A 20,628-nucleotide genomic window follows, 5' to 3' on the forward strand; every position below is an offset into this window, starting at 1 on the left:
GGGGTCTCTTTTCATTATAATTTAAAATGGATTGCACACCGTAATCAGTCCCTAACCTTGGCAAAAAATAAGATGGCTGCAATAACTCGTTTTTACTATAAGAAGGGTAACCATTTTGTTCCGGCCGCCTTACAGATTTTCCAAGACACTGTGATCCCGCAACTTTTGTATGGAATCCCAGTTTGGATCCAGGGTTTTAATAAAGAAGTGGAGCGTCTCAGGGCAGTTTTTTTGAGACGCATCCTTGGCGTCACAAACTCTGTTTGTTATTTCTCTCTGTGCGCTGAGCTGGGACTGCACACGATAGAATCTGGTGCTTGGATCACTACAATCAAATACTGGTTACGCTCTCATTTTCGATCCCCCCCAAATAGTTTATTGGCAGCTTTACATACTGACTCAACTGTTTCTAGATGGTCTCGGCTTATCTTAAATAGGATCAGATCACTCGGGATTGATCTTGATTCCTTGTCCAATTCCAGTGAATTATATATTTTTAGGACAATCCAAAAAAGGATATGGGACAGTGATTCCCAAATAATAAAAGCCGGTGCTGAAGGTATCTGCTCCCCTCGTTTTTTAGGCCTTTCTTATCAAACAAATTCTATGGCCCAGTATTTTTTTAACTTAACTATACCCTCTCACCGTAGAGCATTTTTGTTGGCCAGATTTAATATATTCCCTTCAGCTGTTGTTAGTGGTAGATACAAGGGAATACCACGTGAAGCAAGATGTTGTAGGTGTCAATGCAAAGAACCTGACACAATACAACACATTCTCTTGTACTGTCCACTTTTCACACAGCTTCGATGCAGCTTAATTAGCTCCCTTCCTCAATTTACTATTGCAATGACTACTGGAAACATAGCCCATTTATTGGATGACAAAAGCTTTGAAGTTACCACTCAAGTAGCCGAGTTCCTGGCCAAGGTCCTAAAGGAGGGAGAAAGAAGGAGGGGAACCCTCATTTAATTGTTTATTATAATATTTGCCGATGAACTGTGTATTTATTCTTTTTGGATCCATGTCTAGCTGCTTTGCATGTTTGCTTTGTTAATGTTAATGCCAATAAAGGTTCTGTTTTCTGTTTTCTGTTTACATAATAGTGCAGTGTATAATTGTGGATAGTTTGAGAGTTACTGAATATTGCTAATATTAGATTCAAAGCAAAGGAAAGCACAATTAATTAAAAGATTTTGGGTCATTTGCTTTGTGCTTTAAGTTTTAAATCATCAGGCTGCATTCTTACTTGGGTTATTTTACCAAGAAAATGACCTAGACATTTTTTTTAAGAGAGAGATATTATCTGAGAATAAGAACAGAGTGGTGAAAGATGGGAAGATAGGTTAGTGAAACTAGGAAGCATGGAAACGGATACTGAGTTGTGTCGAATATAGATTTAAAATTCATTTAGTTGTGGTTCTTTAGAGTGGAAGAAGACATAAACAACATGCATGGCAGCTGTCAAAAGTATCAGGCTTGCATTTGTCACTCCGTTCTCCCCTGCTATTGTCTAGCAAGGCATCATCATGTTGAGAGTTAACCTGCCCTTGCAAGTCACAGTCAATGAACTGACACAGGTGTGGGGAAACTCAGGAAGTAATGACATCATGTCACACATTTCGTTTCACTAGATGTTAACCAAGGAAGGAGGAGATGTGTCATTGCTGATAGTCATACCTTCTCTGTCTCCTCCAGGTCTACCTTCTAATGGAATGTTCAGTAGCCACAGAATAATTAGACCTGTCATAAACACTTGTGAAGACAATGTTTAAAAAGAAATTACACTTCTGGAACACAATGTGGTTAGCATTAGTGTCACAAGAGATGAAAATGCAGACTACAGTGTCAATTGAAATTGCCATGCTAGGCCAAGCTTATTTTATTACATACATTCTGCTTTCTAAGTACTAGTTAAGTTCATAATGTAAACATGAAGCATACAGAGTTAAAATTCAAGGCCACAATATTCTGATTGTCCCTTTCTGTGTCTTTGGTTGGCCGAGATCAACTCGTAGTGTATAAATGCATAAGTTATATAATTATTATATAAAAAGAAAAAAATTACGTTGACTTGTATATTTCATTCTGACAAACGCACAGCGTTCGCGACTCAGAAAAGAAAAAAACGGGCACTGCCTAACAAAAATAACTATATGATTTCAGACTTTGGCAACTGGGGACTGTCTCTTACCTTCAACCAGTAGAAAACAAATTCCCTTAAGATGAGGTCCTAAATGTTACTTTTAAATATAAGACAATTCCAGTTTTACATTTTTATAAAGAAATGCATACTCTGATACTACTACCTTCCTCTTTTTGGACTTTAAAAAAATCAAGTCTTTGATAACACTGGAAATGGCATAATACTGAACACAATAGTTCTCAAGTCCAAACAAGTAATTCTTCAAAGTTCAAAAACTGTCCAGTTTTCAGTTTCCCACATTTCCAGAGCAAATGTCTCCTTTACTCTTATCACCTTTGTCCTCCTCTCACCACTTTCTACTTCACGTATCGGACACAGGGCTACAGTAGCGCTCTTGCACAGTCCCCCTTCATTCCAGCAGGGCTTACTTAGGAGAACTTTCTCTTGGGTTGGCCCCCCAGCCTACAGTCACACACTTGCCCTTCAGCACATTCTCAGTCCCAATGGTTGGCTCAGAGCTCTTTAACACTGTCAAGAAATCTTAAAGTTAGCATTGTCTTCACAGTTTGAAATAGCCGATCCCTTCCTCTTAGTGGAATGTATTAAATTCATCCCAAATAAAACTGTTGCATTAAAAATATCAGGTCCCACTCTAGACAAATATTTATGACACTGTTTTGCATTTTTGTTAAAAAATAGGTTTTTTTAAAAAGAATTATATGTTCACATAATGTATCTTAGGACATAATAGAATTGCCCTTATATTGCTGTAGTAGAATCCAGTTTGCATTAGCATATCAAACTTGATACAAAAGCTTATAATTTTTTTCCATTCCCCACTTTATCATTACATACTTTTATCTAGAACAGTATTTCATCGTGTCTGATCTGTGGATTCAATGTCAACATTCTTTACATAGTAGCATCTTTAATACTGTCCAGTAATCCTTATTTTTAAAAAAGAAAGACTGACATCTTTTGTTCCTAGTCAACCTTGTTATGTCTTGTAGGCACTTTTAAAAATGTTCTCCAATACAATTCGTTGTATTCCATGGAGAATTGTCCTTTTAAAATATTTTTCTTCCTTTAGTAGTAAGTGCCAAGGTGAGAAGGCATGTGCGTGGCTGGAAGTCTAGTATTAGGGTAGATACTTCCAGTTGGTGAATTCCAGTATGGAGTGGGTCCAGCAAAAAAGTTGGAGGAAGTGACAGGCAAAGCAGGAGCATGGGGAGCAACATAGTTCATTTTCTGGGGGTGTGCGTGATAGGAACTCATGTAGGGCAGGTCTGAGGGATATTTGTACATGGATGATTCTGGAGGATGTGGCTGGAGGGCTTGAGCAATTCCATGGAAGTCAAACTTGTAGGCATAGCGCTTACCATGGACTTTAGTCATAATATTTTTATCATAATAGTAGCGGAGAGCACGGCTGAGCTTATCATAGTTCATGTTGGGTTTGCTTTTCCTTTCTCCCCAGCGCCGAGCAACTTCATCAGGGTCAGTCATCTTGAACTCTCCATTGGTGCCTTCCCAGGTGATACAATTTGAGTTGGAACTATCTGACAGAAGCTCCAACAGGAACTGCCATAGCTGTATCTGCCCACTCCCTGTGGGCATAAGAAAAGAAAGGAAGAAAAGAGAAATAGCTAATGGCATACAGCTTTAAATGGCTAGCAATACCAGACCCCTATTTGGAAAATCTGAAGGAGTGTTTGTCTACCCCAATCCATGTCCTGTAGGTCAGCACACTGTTACTGTCTCATTGGAAATGGATAAAATTTTCACCAACTTCTTTTTCTAGGTTTTGATTCTTATTGAAGAATTTACTAACTAATTTCACAACAGTATTTTGGAACAAAGAATAATATTATGGAAGTAAAGGCTATGTTCTTTATATCTTTGACAAGAGGTTGCCTAAATCTCACCATCACCACTTTAACCCCCAAACTGTTAAGCATGTTTTATTAAAAATTAATTGGAATGCAGCCTTCCAAAATAGGCAAAACAATACATTCAGTCATGATTTACAGGGCATAGATAGGTTGATTGGGAGAGGAAACAAAAATGTTAAATGATAGAAACTGGAATTCTCTGTATTTCACAAACAACATGAGAAACAGATTAGTGAAGTATTGTAGGAATGATCCCATGAATTGTATAAACATTATTTACCTTAATTCTCTAACAATTTCAATAACATGGAAATATAGTGGGTAAGAAATAGAATACCTTGATTCTATATATGATTACTTTGAAGTAAGCCCATTGAGTTCAATGGGACATATAACCTATTAAATGTACACAGGACAACAATAACATTTTAACTAATCAAGGGTAATCAAGTGTAGCATCATAGAGCCATGCTATTAATTTCATGAGTTTAAGGGAATTATAGTTTGCTTTTTTATAAAAGCTGCCACTATTCCATGTGGCAAATTTCTTTTGGAACTGAGGAGAGTTTCAAAAATTGTTTGGGATATAGCATGGTGGGGGTAGGGTAGTGTTCCATTATTTTCATAGATAACTGTTACTACTTCTGTTTGCATTTGGTTAAATAATAGAGATTAAATATTGTGAGACAGACTTCAGGAGAATCCAAGAATATCTAATTCCATCACTCTGGTCTTGAGTCAGCACTATACTCTCATCAGCAGTTCCATGTGACATTTGTAGATAAAAATCTAAAAGTAGAAATACTCCTTCATACCTGGATTTGCAAGACGGCTGCTGGTTGGCCCAAGTATTTGATAGGGGTCTACAAAAAGAGAGATAGCCCAAATGATGTATGAACATTAAGATTTTAACATTAAAACACAGGTTATACACTAATATGTGTAAGATTAGAATATTGTAAATTAGTTCAGCAAACACACACGAAGGGAACCTGTTCACCTGATGCCCAATGGAGCTTCTTGTGAGGTACTCTTGCCCTCTTGTTCCATTTTGACTGTGGGCTACTGGCAGTTTCCTGACACTTCCTCTCTGTCAGCCTTGGAGGAAGTGCCTCACCCTTTCCACCCCTTGCTGTTGCTGCTGGGAGAGACAAGCCCATAGGGCATGGGGCCACCAAGGATTCGCCTGTCAGAGGGCAGGGTGCAGCCTGCCAGGCTGACAAAGACAAGGGTGTTGAGGAGCTGCCTGGAAGTAAGTGCAGTGACACCGCCTGGGTTGGCATGGCTTGGGGCGTGGTGGACGTGCCCTTAGGTGAGCAAGGTGCATTCAGCGCTGCTCCTGGAGAAGTAGGGCTGTCGATTTGGTTCGGCCCGAACCGAAAAACAGCTGAATTTCCCCTGATTCGGCGGTTTTTAGTTCGGGATGAACCGAACTCAAAAATGGCGGGAAAACGGGGGAGCCGAATTCAGCGAGTTCGAGAGTTCACGAATAAATACGGCAAATTCGGGGCGCAGCAGCATAACCATCAGTAAGCAGCATTCTCCCCCGGCCAATCAGTGGCCAAGCTGGGTCTTCTTCTGGCCAATCAGTCAGGATTGAGTACTGGAGGAATCAGCTGCTGCGCGGCCCGGCCGGGGAGAGAAAGAGAGAGAAATCCTCGTGGGGGTGTGTGCGCACATTCGCTCCTTTCCATGGCTGCAGGGAGCGCATTTTTGGGGGTAGAGACCCCAAACTTTCAGCAGAGCTTCAGACGAGCCTTCTTAAGAGACCCCTCAAGTTTTGTAAACATTGGGTTAGGGGGTCCCGAGATATGGGCTCCACCCCTTTTCCATTTCCGTGGCTGCAGGGGGTGCTTTTTGGGGGGTGCAGCCCCCAAACTTTCAGCATAGCTTCAGACAAGCCTTCTTAAGAGATCCCCCAAGTTTTGTAAAGATGGGTTCAGTGGGGGCAGAAATATGGGCTCCCCCCTTTTCTATTTCCATGGCTGCAGGGGGCGCATTTTGGGGGGTGCAACCCCCAACATTCAGCATAGCTTCAGACGAGCCTTCTTAAGAGACCCCCCAAGTTTTGTAAACATTGTGTCAGGGGGTCCCGAGATATGGGCTTCCCCCTTTTCCCTATTGGGATGAATGGATCACCCGATCCTGTATGCATCTCCAGAGCGGCAAATCCAAGGCAAAACCTCCCGTGCTTAAATAGAATCGTATTGGATTACCCATTCCTCCCAGTCCCTCCTGATGGAACAGAAGACATCCACAGTAAGACCCCTTTGGGGGCTTTAATCTATAATTTTTCTCCTGTGTGTGTGTGTGTGGGGGGGAAGCAGAGTCTGTGTGTGTGTAGGGAGGGAGCAGTTTCTGTGGGTGGGTGGGAGCCAAAGGGGGCTTTCACCCGTTCTGCCTGGGGTGTGTGTGCCCCCTCGAGTCTCTATTTTGATGCTTGCTCAAAACTGGTTTTCAAATGGTGTCTTAAAGGATGCATTTGCCTGGTCCCGACTCGAGTCTGATGCAAAAGGGGAAATTCCACCCCCTCCTGCTCATTATGCATAGCTAGCTGCCTCTGTCCCTTTCCATGGTTTGCAAACTCCCGTGTCAGGTGTTGCTTTGCATGGTTACAAACGTGTTGCTTTGCAGTTGTGTTGCTTTGCAGTTGTGTTGCTTTGCAAACTTCTTCGCACCTGCCCCGCCCTTGCTCCCCGCAGCTCAGCTGTTTTTCGGGGCTGGGAGCTTTGTGCATGGGTGGCAAGCTCTGCTCAGAGATGCACATTAAGGGTGGGGGACCCCTTTCGGGGCCCATATCTCAGCCCCCCCTGACCCAATCTTTACAAAACTTGGGGGGTCTGGCAAGAAGGGTCCTTTGAAGCTCCGCTGAAAGTTTGGGACCTCTACCCCCCAAAATGCCCCCCAGAGCCGCGGAAAGGCGCAATTGTGTTTTTAATGGCTTTATTCGGCCCAATTTTTTCCCCGAACTTTGAATTCGCGCCGAATTGCACAGACCCGAAGCGGGGGAGTTCGGATTTCGGCATATCCTGAATCCAGATGGGCCGAATTCGGCCAAATCTGAACTATACCGAATTTTTTTTTTCAACAGCCCTATGGAGAAGTCTACGAGGCCCGTACTTAGGGTGTCCCTGGACACCTCAATGTAGGAGGACTGCTGGGGAGACTCACTATCCAGGCACAGCACCAGCCACCATGCAACTGGCCCTGGCACAGCGGCATCTACTACACAACTAGGCCAGACTTTTTTCCAGGGAGAGATTGCCAGAGGGAGAAAAGGAGGAAAAGCTGAAGACAGTGGAGCACATAAAGATAGGTTTGGCTGGTGGGTGGCAGGAACAGAAGGAGACAGAAAAAGGGGAGAGGCTATGGAGGCTGCCAAGGAAGAGAAAATAAATTATGGGGGAGTGGATACAGGGGGAAATGAGGTGCCCTAAGTCTTTGTGGGTTCCCCACTGTGTGTATGCTTTTTATAGTCATGTATATTTTATTTTATTTGAAAAGTTTATTAGCTGCCTTTGTACCTTGTAGGAACTAAAGGTAGCTTACAATGTAAATAATGATAAAATACATTAAAAACTTAACAACCACTAGTTAAAATTAATAATTTAAAACTGCTGGTAGGCAGAAGAACTAATCAAATGTCATCATGCATACACACATATTTGTAAATACAAGATGGCAGATGAAATTATGCTTTCACAGTGATGTCATAATGTTATCAGTGCAACTGCTGTGCCATTATAGTTATGATGATATAAGGTGGAGAAATTGATGGAGCAGAGGATATGGTAGCAAAGGACTGGAACATTGATAATCTTAGTGACGATCTTATCCTCTTTAGTGCTGCCTCTCTGCTGGAACAGTTACAATAGCAACATTCAATGGGTAGCCCAAGACAAGTGCTCTATATCTCTGTTCATCTTTGCTACTACAACAAAGGTTCAGCGACTCTGAAGGGGGCATACAAGTTCCAACAAGGGAACACAGCTCACACATGTTGATGTATATTATGGGGTTGCATCAGTCTTCGTGTTTCATTCTTCCTTGCCCTGAAACTTTGGCTCCAGCTGATAGTTGAATGGCATATCTTCCTTCTTTGTGAAACCAAATCATACTGATTATGTAAAATAATTTTTTTGATGCAGGAGAGTAATCCAGGGATCACTGAAATTTGTGACAACTCCTCTGCTAATAGACCAAATCTGCGCAAATTACTGAAAAATTAATGAGAATTTCTAGTTGCTCATAATGGACACAACAGAATGACATTAATTGCAGACTCACCTAATTGAGGACGTTGATCTTCTGTTTTGGGTAAGGTTGAAGATGATGCTTGGGCAGCTAGAAAAACAAAAATGAATATATTTAGAAAAAGTGAAGGCAGTTGAAATTACTTATTACAACTTATTTGCATTAGCAAGTGATAAATTCACCCTTTAAATCAGGGGTGGGGAACCTTTTTCCTGCCAAGGGCCATTTGCACATTTATGACATCATTCAGGGGCCATACCAGGTGTAGATCTCCCGATGTGTGTGTGGGGGAGAGGCTAGGGTTGCCAGGTCTCCAGCCACCAAATGGATGTTGGCAACCCCAGGGGAGGCCACACAGAGACGGCCTGCAGGGCACCCCACTCCCCCCTTCCATGTGGGAGGGCAGCTAGTGGTGGGCCCAAGCAAATGAGGTGCCGGGGGGGTGCAGCCCACAGACGATCGGCAAGAGAGGAATGGAGGAAGGAAAACAGAGAAAGAGGAAAAGGGAGGGAGGGAAAAAGAGGGAGGGAGAAAGAAATGGAGAGAGGGGGAGAAAGAAAGAAAATGATGGAGGGAAAGAAAGAAAAGGACGGAGGGAGACATAGAAAGAGACAGAAAAAGGGAGAGGAGAAAGAGTGACAGAAAAAGAGGAAGAAAAGAGAGAAAAGCCTTCCCCCCACACACCCACACCCGCCGGCCCCGGGTGACAAGCCCCAGCCTCCCCACCCCCCCATACACGGCAGCGCACAGAACCCTGTGCAACCGGGCCCCAGTCTCCATACCCTCTCCCCCCAGAGTCCACAAAATAACCCCCCGAAGCCCAATCGGCTCCCGCATGCATGCTCCGCCGTTGGGAGCCGCCGGCCTCTTTCTCCCCCCCTCGCTGCTCAACAGCCGACAGGCAGTGAGAGGGGCTTACAATGTGCCGCAGCGTTCCTGCACGCTGCAGCTGTAGGGGGCAGCCTTGGGGGAAGCATCCCTCCCCTCTCCTCTCGCCGACCAACAGCCGACAGTCGGCGAGAGGAGGTCCAAAGGGCGCCGCAGCGCCCCTGTAAGCCGCAGCCCCAGGAACATCCTTGGGGAGGGCCGCCCTGCGCCCCGCCTCCGCGGCAGGGCCCCGGAGCTCCTGAGGGCCACAAAAAATGTATTCGGGGGCTGCATACGGCCCCCGGGCCTGAGGTTCCCCATCCCTGCTTTAAATAAATGAAGGGGAATATCCTTAGGCCAATTAAAATATTAAAACAAAACTACTAACCACCTCTCCCTCACATGACGTACCAATTAACTCTAATCTAATGACATCCAAATATGGGTGCCTTAACAAGCTGCGATTTGCCCTCAATTTCCCTTCTCCATAGGAGAATTTTGGTGCTCTGTAAATGCCCTGAGGGAAGAGGCAAGTACTGTCCCATAGACCGCTCCTTGTAGCAGCTCCAGTGATGGGAAAAAAAATAGCAGCAGCAAAGTAGAACAGGTTGTGTAAGTTCATGAATAATCACTTGAAGAACACCAACTACAAGTAAGCAATCTGTTTTACTTCTTTGTAGTCCTTATGCAGTCCTACATATGAGGCATTAGAAAATTGCAGCCAAGAGAAAATAGCATTACATAAAGGCTGACCAAAGGCATCCTGTTAGGTTCAGGTGTTAACAGCATACTGGGATATGAAAGGAGAGGCAGCTGACCATGTCACAGTTTTTCAGATCTCCTGGAAAGATCCATCTTGCAGGACCTCTTCCTGAAGATACAGGGTGTTAATGATGAAGCTGTGAAATATTGTGATGGAGGCACAATGTCACACTCAATAGCATTTCCCATCCAAATGATGGTGAGAACCCAAAAGGCTGTAATGATGGATTCCCATGTTGTTCGGACATGTGTATAGTATGGTTTCATCTAGTTCCACTGTAGGGGGTGAATGATAGAGGACTGTGAATGAAATGCAGCTGCTTTTCTCTGATAAAGTATTGGTCTTGCCCACAGTGTTTGTACCTAGGGCAGTATTGATCCTTATTTAATAGCTGCTATTTCTTCTACTTTTTGGAGTCTGGAGATGAATGGAGGAAAGTTCAATAAAGTGAGGATGAGGCCTGAGAAACCCTGGGAATTCAAGCAGTCCACTTTCTCTAATATCTTGTTTGCTGATGTGTGGAAAAGTTTCCCTTTGTTGAAGGGCAGGTCTTCAATGACTGTTTTAGTAATAGACATTGCGAACAACTAAGCATGCTGGTGAAGAACAATGACAGGGTCCTTCGTGGGTATTAGGGAACCCATCTTCTATTCCTCCCAGTCAGTGGAAACTGAGGTAAGTGGTTTTGTCTTGCTGGAATGAGTGAACTGCTAGTGAGCTGGGAGCTAGGTGAATGAAAAGAAAAAACAATCCTGTTCCTGAATTCAATATTTACGTCCTAGTCTTCTTAAATGTAGCTGTTACTGGAAACAGTTTCAGACAGGTTTGTAACAGCGTGGCTAGGATTGGCTAGGCCACCAATGATATAGCCTCAGATTGAAGAATTTATGTGTACACAAATGACATGTGGAGGCTGATATACTTTCTCTACCATTGTAGTACAACAAGTAAGTAGGTTTGTGCTCATCATGAACAAGTCTGATTTATTATGTTTGAACTGAGCCTTATCACCACAGCTGTGCTAACTCCAAGATCCAAATATCTGATATATGTGGCCCATTATCTAATCAGACTTGTCAATATATATCGTATATTTTGAAACCCTTTATGTATTGTTTTAAATTGGATACTATGGGTTTGCCAAAGCCAAATTCTTCTACATCAGTCATGGTACAAGTTACTTTACCTTTTGACTGAGAGGCAGGATGACTATGGCTCGTCCAGGCTGACCTCCGGGCTGGTTCATATGGTATATCTGTACAGAAAAAAAAATCACCTCAAATATATATGTATGCAAAAGTGGGAATCAAAGTAGAATCAAATATTGTTGGAAAATTTGGGCTAGGAGCATGAATGAAGCAGGAGAGCGACTTATAGAATTCTGTGAAGACAACAAGTTGATCAATAAAAAACACGTTTCAGCCAACTGAACAGACAATTATGAATGTGGACATCACTGGACGACCAATACAGAAATCAAAATGATTACATAATCAGAAGCAGAAGATGGAGAACCTCTATTCTCTCTGCTAAAACAAGACCAGGAGATGATTGTGGTATAGACCATTAATTGTTGATACTGAAAATTAGAACAAAGCTGAAGAAAAACCCCAAAACATTCACAGTGCCAAAATACAACCTAAACAACATCCCTGAAGAGTCTAAAGATGTAAAGAACAGATCTGCATTATGAAGTAGAAGAAGAGTTGGTTTTTATATGCTGACTTTCTCTACCTTTTAAGGAGAATCAAACTGACTTACAAACTCCTTCCCTTCCTCTCCCCACAACAGACACCTTGTGAGGTAAAAGAGGCAGAGAGAGTTCAGAGAACTGTGACTAGCCCAAGGTCACCCAGCTGGCTTCATGTGTAGGAGTGGGGAAACCAACCCAGTTCACCAGATTAGAGTCCGCCACTCAAGTGGAGGATCAGGGGTATCAAACCCGGTTCTCCAGATTAGAGTCCACCACTCTTAACCACTACAAGTTCAAGTGAACATGAACCAGAAGAACTATGGGTTGAAAGCAGAAATATTATCAAGGAAGAATGAGCAAAGTTAGCCAAAACAAATGTAAATGGATGACTGTTGAAACACTTAAAATTCCCAAAGAAGCAATAGTAATAAGTGACACAAATAGAACTGGAAGTCTAAATACAGTGTTCCAGCAGCTAACACACAAAGACAAAGAGAACTATGAGAGGACAGTGAGGGAGGGCAGTGTTTAAGAGTTAATGGGTGTTTATAGCCTGATGGAAAAAGGTTTCTGTTTGTTTCATCTGGTTTGTTGCAGATTGCTGGTGATTGAGGATGGTTTGTTTGCCTGGGGTTGATTGCCCCACCCTTTGAGGTTGCTGTTGAGCCTTTGAACTCTATGGCTCCTCCTTGTGAGACAAAGGGCTCTTGGCTTGTGGCTCTTAGACTGAAGATTGGGCCTGGGGGCCCTGTTAGAAGCCAACAGGTTTTTACATTCTATATGTGCTACACTTTTGGCTTTGGTAGGTGTTAGGACAGGCTTGTAAGTTTCGGGTTACATCAAAACATGAAATAAATTCTAGGTGAAGGAATCCACTCAGAAAGTGATGATGAATGCTCAAGGTCCACTCCCAGTCACCTGTTTGTTTTCCTCCCTGAGGACCAGATGGGACTTCACTTGTCAACAGTGTAAGCTGATAGGGCTCTTAAAAGAGGTTTGGAGCCTGGAGGAAAGGATCACTACCCTCCATGAGATCAAGGAAGGGGAGGATTTCATTAACAGAAGCCATGAGGCTATGCATAGAGGTGGAAAGACTGGTCAAACGGACAACAGGTTGACTTCCCTAATGTGCCTCCCCTGAGCACTACAGCACAAACCAGAAGGCATTGAGGCAGATGGCACGCAGGGCCAGTATTTGAAAGACTGTCACTTAGAGGAGGGCAGGGAGCTGTTTCTGTAGGCAGCAGAGGTCAGAATTTCCAATAATGGGTATAAATTATGGGCGGAAAGGTACCATCTGGATATTAGGGGAGAGAATTTACAGTAAGAGTAGCTCAGCAGTGGAATCGGCTGCCTAGGGAAGTGGTAAGTCCCTCCCTCACTGGCAGTCTTCAAGCAGCAGCTGGACCGACACTTGTCAGGGATGCTTTAGGCTGATCCTGCATTGAGTAGGGGGTTGGACTAGATGGCCTGTATGGCCCTTTCCAACTCTATGATTCTATTATAATATCGAGTGTAAAGAAGTAGTTGTGAATTTCCTGCATTGGTTGGACTAGATGACCCTGGTGGTCCCTTCCAACTCTTTGATTCTATGAAGTAGAAGAGAACAACAAAAAAGGAAGAACAAGAGATCTGTTCCACAAGACCTAAAAAATCAAGAGGAAATTTAAAGCACAGTTAGACATCCTGAAAGATCAACATGGAAATACATTAACTGGACAGGACAAAATAAGGAAAAAATGGTAACAATACACTATACATTGTATTGTACAGTGAACTATACAGAAGAGATGAAAGGATGACAGATTCTTTGAAATAATGTTTTGAAGAAGAACCTGCAATTTTAGAAAGTGAAGTGAAAGCTGCACTCAAAGCAACTGGGAGAAACAAATCACCAGGAGTAGATGGGATATCAATACAGCTATTGCAATTCACAGAAACAGATTCCCTCTTAATCTTACCATGATTACGCCAATAAGTATGGAAACAAAAGACTGGCCCACAGGCTGGAATGGCCCACAGGCTGGAAATGCTCAATCTACATTTTAATTCTGAAAAAGGAGACGTCAAAGACTGCAGCAACTTACTGAGCCATCACATTAATTTCCCAAACAAATAGTGAATCCCAAAAACTTAAAATAAAGGCTGTCATCATATATGGAATGAGAAATGTGCAGTATGCAGAGGTGAGGAATCTTATAGGTACACTAAAGAACGGTAAAGCTCCAGGAAGTGACTTAATCTCTGCAGACCTAATTAAAAGGAATCTGGAATGGTGGACACCCCTCCTGGCCGCACTATTCACTGCAGTTGATAGAACAGGTAGGATCCCTCCTGATTGGGGCCTAGCAATAATTGTCCCTATTTATAAGAAAGGTTGCAAAGAAAACCCAGCTAATTATAGACCTATTAGTCTATTAAACATAATTAGTAAGTTGTATGCAAGACATCTGCAATGGAAATTTAGAGATTGGTTAGAACAGGAAAATTGCCTTGCAGAAGAACAAGCCGGATTTAGGGAGGGTCGCTCATGTTTGGACCATTGTATGATTATGGAGCATTTAATAGCTAAATACTCCTCTAAATCAACGGTCTCCCTATATACAGCATTTATTGATCTTAAGTCAGCTTTTGATTCTGTGTCTAGAATCATCCTATGGGGAAAATTGGAAGCAACCAATAGGCGACTGTTATTTTTGACTAGAGACCTACATGAAAACACCTCTATTAAAATAAGATGTAATCCTTGGCTCAATTATTATATGGAGCCCCACTCTGTATAATGGCAAATAAGATGTTGCTTGAAAAAACTCAATCTAAATTTTTAAGAAATATTCTTCAAATATCTACTGGAGTGTCAAATGCTGCCATTTGACTGGAGGTTGGAACGGTTACGGTCGAGGCTAGAGTTTGGATTGCTGCCATTTTTTACTGGCTTAAGCTGATTTACTTCCCTGGGCGCCTTGTTTCACTCACCCTGGCAGATACCTTTGTGTCCCCTTGGAGTAAGATGATTGAGCAAAAACTGAGCTACTATGGCCTGTCGAAACAACTTTACAAAACAAATGACTATGCTCAGGCAAGAGAGCCCTGACCTGGATGGCCCAGGCTAGCCTGATCTCGTCAGATCTCAGAAGCTAAGCAGGGTCAGCCCTGGTTAGTATTTGGATGGGAGACCACCAAGGAAGTCCAGGGCTGCTATACAGAGGAAGGCACTGGCAAACCACCTCTGTTAGTCTCTTGCCTTGAAAACCCCAAAAAGGGGTCGCCATAAGTCGGCTGCGACTTGACGGCACTTTACACACACACACAGGCAAGAGAAATTGTTAAACTCCGTATATTGGATGCCGAAAGACAGCACGATATGAATAGGCTAAGGAACCCTCTTTATGATATAAGTGGGTTGAATAGGGTGGTCATGATGCCATATATTAAGCTACTGGATAACCAGGAATATAGGAGGATTTTTACCTTGTTAAGATATAACATGTTACCCACAGATGTTCTTGAGGGAAGATATAGAGGCGTGCCATATGGAAGTTGTTTATGTGAGTGCGGTGATGGTTCTGTAGAGACTTTAGAACATATCCTCTTTGAGTGTAGAATATATAGGCAGATCAGAGAATCCCTGATTGTGCCTATAATTGCATGTTACCCTCATAAAAATAGAAGGTCTCTTCTTTCAATCCTGCTATCAGATAAGCAGCAGCAGATTACCTGTAAAGTTGCCAAATTTGGTTGGCTGGTTCTTAAAATTAAGAAAGGGCAGAGTGGTGTATAAAGATGCTTTATGTAAATCTGTATTTTAACAAGATATATATTGGTAGTATGTAAGCTATTTTACTTATGGAATAATTGTGTTCTTATTTATATTCTGGTCTATGACTGTTTTAAATAAACTATCTATCTATATGGAATGAGAAATGCCAGAGTTTGAAATTAGTTTCAGAAAAGAAAGAGGCACTAGAGATCATATTGCAAATTTACGTTGGTTACTGGAGCATACAAGAGAATTTCAGAAGAAAATCAGCTTGTGTATCATACAGCAAAGGTTTTGACTGTGTGGATCATGAAAAGCTATGGTTGATTTTAAAAGGAATTGTTTTGATTGTTTTGACGCACAACCTATACTCTGGACAAGAGGCTACTATTAGGACAGAATATTACTGGCAGAAAATAGTGAAGACCTGAAATGACTACTGATGCAGAAAGTTCAAAAGCAGGATTACAGCTGAACATTGACTACTGAGGATTTACACAACTTTAAGGATGACAAAATTGTTCAAGATTTGAAATTGAAATTGTTCAAGATTTTCTATTCCGTGGCTCCATCATCAACCAAAAGGGAGACTGCAACCAAGAAATAAGAAGGAGATTGAGATTGGGAATGGAAATGGCATCCACAAAGGAGGTAGAAAAGTTCCTTAAGTATTAGGATGTGTCCTTGGTGACCAAGATTAAAATAATTCATACTGTGGTATTCCCCATTGCTATGTATGGGTGACAGAGGAAGGCACTGGCAAACCACCTCTGTTAGTCTCTTGCCATGAAAACCCCAAAAGGGGTTGTCATAAGTTGGCTGTGACTTGACGGCACTTTACACACACACACACACACACACACACACATGTATGGGTGTGAAAGTTGGGCAATGAAGAAAACTGACAAAGTTGATTCATTTGAAATCTGGTGTTGGAGGAGTTTTATGGATACCATGGAGCACCAAAAAACAAACCAACAAATAAGTGGGTTCTAGATCAAATCAAGCCTGAGCTGTCCCTAGAAGCTAAAATGACTGAACTGAGGCTTTCATACTTAGATCCCATTATGAGAAGCCAAGACTCACTGGAAAAAACAACAATGCAAGGAAACGTTGAAAGCAACAGGGAAAAGGGAAGGCCCAACATGAGATGGATTGATTCAGAAAAGGGAGCCGAGGCCCTCAGTTTATAAGAACTGAGCAAGGCTGTTAATGACAGGATGTTTTGGAGGTCATTAATACACAGGGTTGCCATAAGTCGGAGGCAACTTGAAGGGACTTAACATCCATACAAACACACATGTATGATGGCAACTAAAAAAACTCTTAAAGGCCAAATTGCTCCAAGTGTGACACTTACTAAGATAAGCAACATTCCCAATGGTAAAACACACACCATAATAGTTGCATTTCTACACTGGCCCATGTAATTGCTACTCTGGAAAATATTTTTTTTTTTAGCTATAACTTTGTTTTCCAACTTTTATTTATCCAACTTGGCTGAAATCTTTTTATCCTAAAGAGTTCCTAAATTCTGTTTTTGCATGCATACCTTGGTCACTCTCATAAATGGAAGCATGCAATTGTCATAAAGGATACAATGATGACTTCATCTCCACTCCTATGCCGCAAACTTGTGCAAATATGCAAAAGGCAGATATTTAGAGCCTCTGTCTATTCCATTTTTTAAATTGTAGAGCTGAACTGACATTTACATTGCAAATGTAATTTCAAAAAATCCTTGTTTGAAATTTGGCCAACAATCTCCTTCTATATCTTCAGTCCCCAACAAGAACAGGTTGGAATTGATAGGGCTGTTGAAAAAAAAATTCGGTACAGTTCGGCTTCGGCAAAATTCGGCCCTTTTAAATTTGGGCCGTGCCGAAGTCCGAACTGCCCCGCTTCGGATCCTCGAAATGCGGGCGAGATCAGGAGTTCGGGGGAAAATTCACCCCCCCCCGCAGGCCTTCAGGGGGCTTCCCTGAAGGTGCGCAGGGGGCCCTTTAAACAGATCTACACCTAACAGGGAGTCCTGGGAAGAGGGGGGATGGGTTGACAAGCCCCTCTGCTCTGCCTGCGCAGGCAGAGCAGAGGGGTTTAAAGACCCCCCTCTTTCTGGGACTCCTGGGAAGAGGGGGGATGGGTTGACAAGCCCCTCTGCTCTGCCTGCGCAGGCAGAGCAGAGGGGTTTAAAGACCTCCCCGCCCCTCTTCCCGGGAGTCCCGGGAAGGTGGGCGGTGGGTTGTCAAGCCCCTCCACGCTGTCTGCGCAGGCAGAACAGAGGGGTTTAAAGACCCCCCCCCTCTTCCCGGGACTCCTGGGAAGGCAGGCAGGGGGTTGTCAAGCCCCTCTGCGCTCTCTGCGCGGGGGGCCCTTTAAACAGATCTGCACCTCCCAGCTGGGAGGCACAGATCTGTTTAAAGGGGAGGTGGAACAGGGGGTGTTTAAAAGGGGGTGGGTGGAAAAGATCTGTGCCTCATGGCCGGGGGCGGAGCTGATGTTAGCTTCCAAACCCCTTTAACCTCAGGAAATGCCCCCTTGAGCTGCAACGTGGCTGCACCACTTTTTTTGGCGCAGCCTCGCTTTTTGCACTGGGGCATTTCCCCCCTTTCCCCCTTTTTATATTTTTAAAAATTATTTTATTTTCTCTGCAGCGGCTGGGAAGCCTCTGAGGAGGAGGCACAGCTGTGCGGCTCCCGGTTGCCATGGATCTACCTCCCCTCAGAAATGGGTTGTTAGTCTATAAAGGAAGCCACACCCCTCAATTTGCAAGACCTGAGCAAGGTTGTTAACAAAAGGATGTTTGGGAGGACACCGATTCCCAGATTCGCCATGAGTTGGAGGCGACTTGACGGCACTTAACACACACACAATATCCCAAGTATGTATACCCAAAAACACCAGGCAGTATTTTTTGGGTATATATTCAGACTAGATATGTCTGAGTGCATATCCCTAGATATATCCATGGATGATACTAATGTAGGATTGTAGTACAGGAAATATGCAGAACCTCATATAGACTATGTTTGAATAAAATAGTTTTCATGAATAATGAAAAACAAATAAATAATCTTTTATTTATTTCTGGCAATATGAAATAGCTATACTTTTTGCAGAGCAAAAAGATGAAAATATATAATCAAATATATATCACGTGTCATCAAAATTTAAATATTCCTTGACTCTTATTTTCAAAAAATTGTGTGCCAAATATTAATTTTTAATTTTAAACAGTAAAACAAAACCCCAACTGTTTTGAAATTTTTACAATGCCAAATACTTTCATAATCATAACAAAATCTCACTTTCAGATGGAAAAAAAATAGGTCAGAATTTGGTGAGACTTTTTGCGCAGTCCAGACTCGGCAGTATATGTATGGAATTGGTAATATAGTTGAGGCAGGTTCTAATTTAATATATATGTTACATATTCAGAATTAATGTTCTGTGCTTAGAGAGAGCAAGATAGGGAGGAGACCAGTGAACCAGACTGAAGCAAGCAAGCAAGCAAGCAAGCAAGCACACAAAAAGTCCTTCATCCTGCATACCTGGCCTGGTTGTAATTCTTTGTGTTGCTTCAGGGTAAACTGAAGTATTTGGGAAAATAAAAGCTGCACCTCCTGAAGACAAGAAGACAACAATAGCAATAAAGATAATTTTGCATTGGCTATTATTTCCTGAAGCAAAGCTTATCAATACGTAAATTGGAGTTGGACTACGATAGAGAGTATGATCTCCCTGTCAGTTATTCCAGATTAATAAATTGGCAGAAATTCAAGCAAAGTAGAAGAAAATCACATCCAATTAGGAATAGTTGTACTAACTTTTCTACAGATTTCATATTAGGTCTGCCAGGGGCATCAGGTACACCAATTATTTTCCCCACCCTGCATAGCTCTCCATGTGCTGTGTGGTGGTTCACCCTAGGCTTGCTATTCTGGGACAAATTGAGGCAGCTGGGTGAGCCATACAATAAGGCCAAGGCCTTACAATACCTATTTTTCAACTTATTTTTCTTTCTGTAAAGTCTGAACTCAAGCTTAACCTTTTTCAACATCCATTCAGGGAAATACAAGTTCTGTAATATGCAGGCCAGACAGTAGCCTTACTGTTACTTCACACATATACTTGGGTGTGTATGAACATAGTGAAAATTAATAAAGAAAAAAATAAAGTCTATACAGTTGAAATACTAGGCTGAAGTCATTAGCCACATGGTTCTTTGGATTCCACTCAAAGCTTGGTCCCCGTTACTTATAAAAGTCTAGCTTAGGTTACATTCAAACATCACAAACATACTACAAGTTGCTTGTGGCCTGAAAAACGCTGTGATCCTTGTGTTAATTTGCTGACTCTTTTCTTCCACTTCCTTGCACACAGCAAAGATAGTGGGAACTTTAGCTAGTCTTTGATCTAACCACACTCATTTGTGATGTGCAAATTCAGACACTTTGACAAACTGGTGTTTTCTTGTCCACAATCCAGAATTCTAAACCAGGAATTATTTAGAATTCAAGTTGTACAAGAAACAAACACCAAATGATTCAGATGCCAAAATCCAGACAACACAACACATTCTGGTTATATCAGACACTTCCTTAACAAGCTAGGCTTTAATCATAGTATGGCATTCAAGTAGAAGAAGTCAAAAAGGGCAAGAGTCCAGTAGCACCTTAAAGACTAACAAAAATATTTTCTGTTAGGGTATGAGCTTTCGTGAGCCACAGCTCACTTCTTCAGATACAGCTAGAATGTGAATCCCTTGGTCTTTAAGTAGAGGAACAGTATGTAAATGTGAATAGCAGGCTTGATTGGATTAGGTGTGAAATTTCTCCACACCCATCTCTCCCCTGGACATCACAGACTCTTTTGCATATCACACCTAATCCAATCAAGCCTGCTATTCACATTTACATACTGTTCCTCTACTTAAAGACCAAGGGATTCACATTCTAGCTGTATCTGAAGAAGTGAGCTGTGGCTCACGAAAGCTCATACCCTAACAGAAAATATTTTTGTTAGTCTTTAAGGTGCTACTGGACTCTGGCCCTTTTTGACTACTACAAACAGACTAACACGGCTACCCACTATGAATTAAGTAGAAGAAGGAAGGAGAATTTCAGGCTCATTCACACCATGAAAAATTGAGGTTTGTTCTTGACATATTTAGTCTTAAGATGCATGAAAATATAGTGAGAATGAGTGTGATAGTTTGTGAGGGGACTTTTGGAATGTATGAGCTCAAGTTAT

The 20,628-nt window shown here is 42.3% G+C and overlaps 1 protein-coding gene across 5 annotated transcripts in view; it reads right to left on the minus strand.

The window, feature by feature from the left end:
* Positions 1–3,170: 3,170 nt before the first annotated feature.
* ERG (ETS transcription factor ERG) overlaps positions 3,171–20,628 on the minus strand; it is a 91,871-nt gene continuing 74,413 nt past the window's right edge. For 3 of the 5 annotated variants that reach the window (XM_056858545.1, XM_056858542.1, XM_056858543.1), the window contains 5 exons: positions 18,927–18,998; positions 11,109–11,177; positions 8,326–8,382; positions 4,854–4,901; positions 3,171–3,753 (listed from right to left, as the gene is read on the minus strand). In XM_056858545.1, coding sequence (XP_056714523.1) covers positions 3,233–3,753; positions 4,854–4,901; positions 8,326–8,382; positions 11,109–11,177; positions 18,927–18,998 — 767 coding nt within the window. In that variant the 3' untranslated portion in view covers positions 3,171–3,232. The remainder of the gene's footprint in view (positions 3,754–4,853; positions 4,902–8,325; positions 8,383–11,108; positions 11,178–18,926; positions 18,999–20,628) is intronic. The other 2 variants (XM_056858546.1, XM_056858544.1) reach the window with 1 other exon arrangement.

This window comes from Euleptes europaea, chromosome 12 (genome assembly GCF_029931775.1).
Source record: "Euleptes europaea isolate rEulEur1 chromosome 12, rEulEur1.hap1, whole genome shotgun sequence".
Classification (NCBI taxonomy): domain Eukaryota; kingdom Metazoa; phylum Chordata; class Lepidosauria; order Squamata; family Sphaerodactylidae; genus Euleptes; species Euleptes europaea.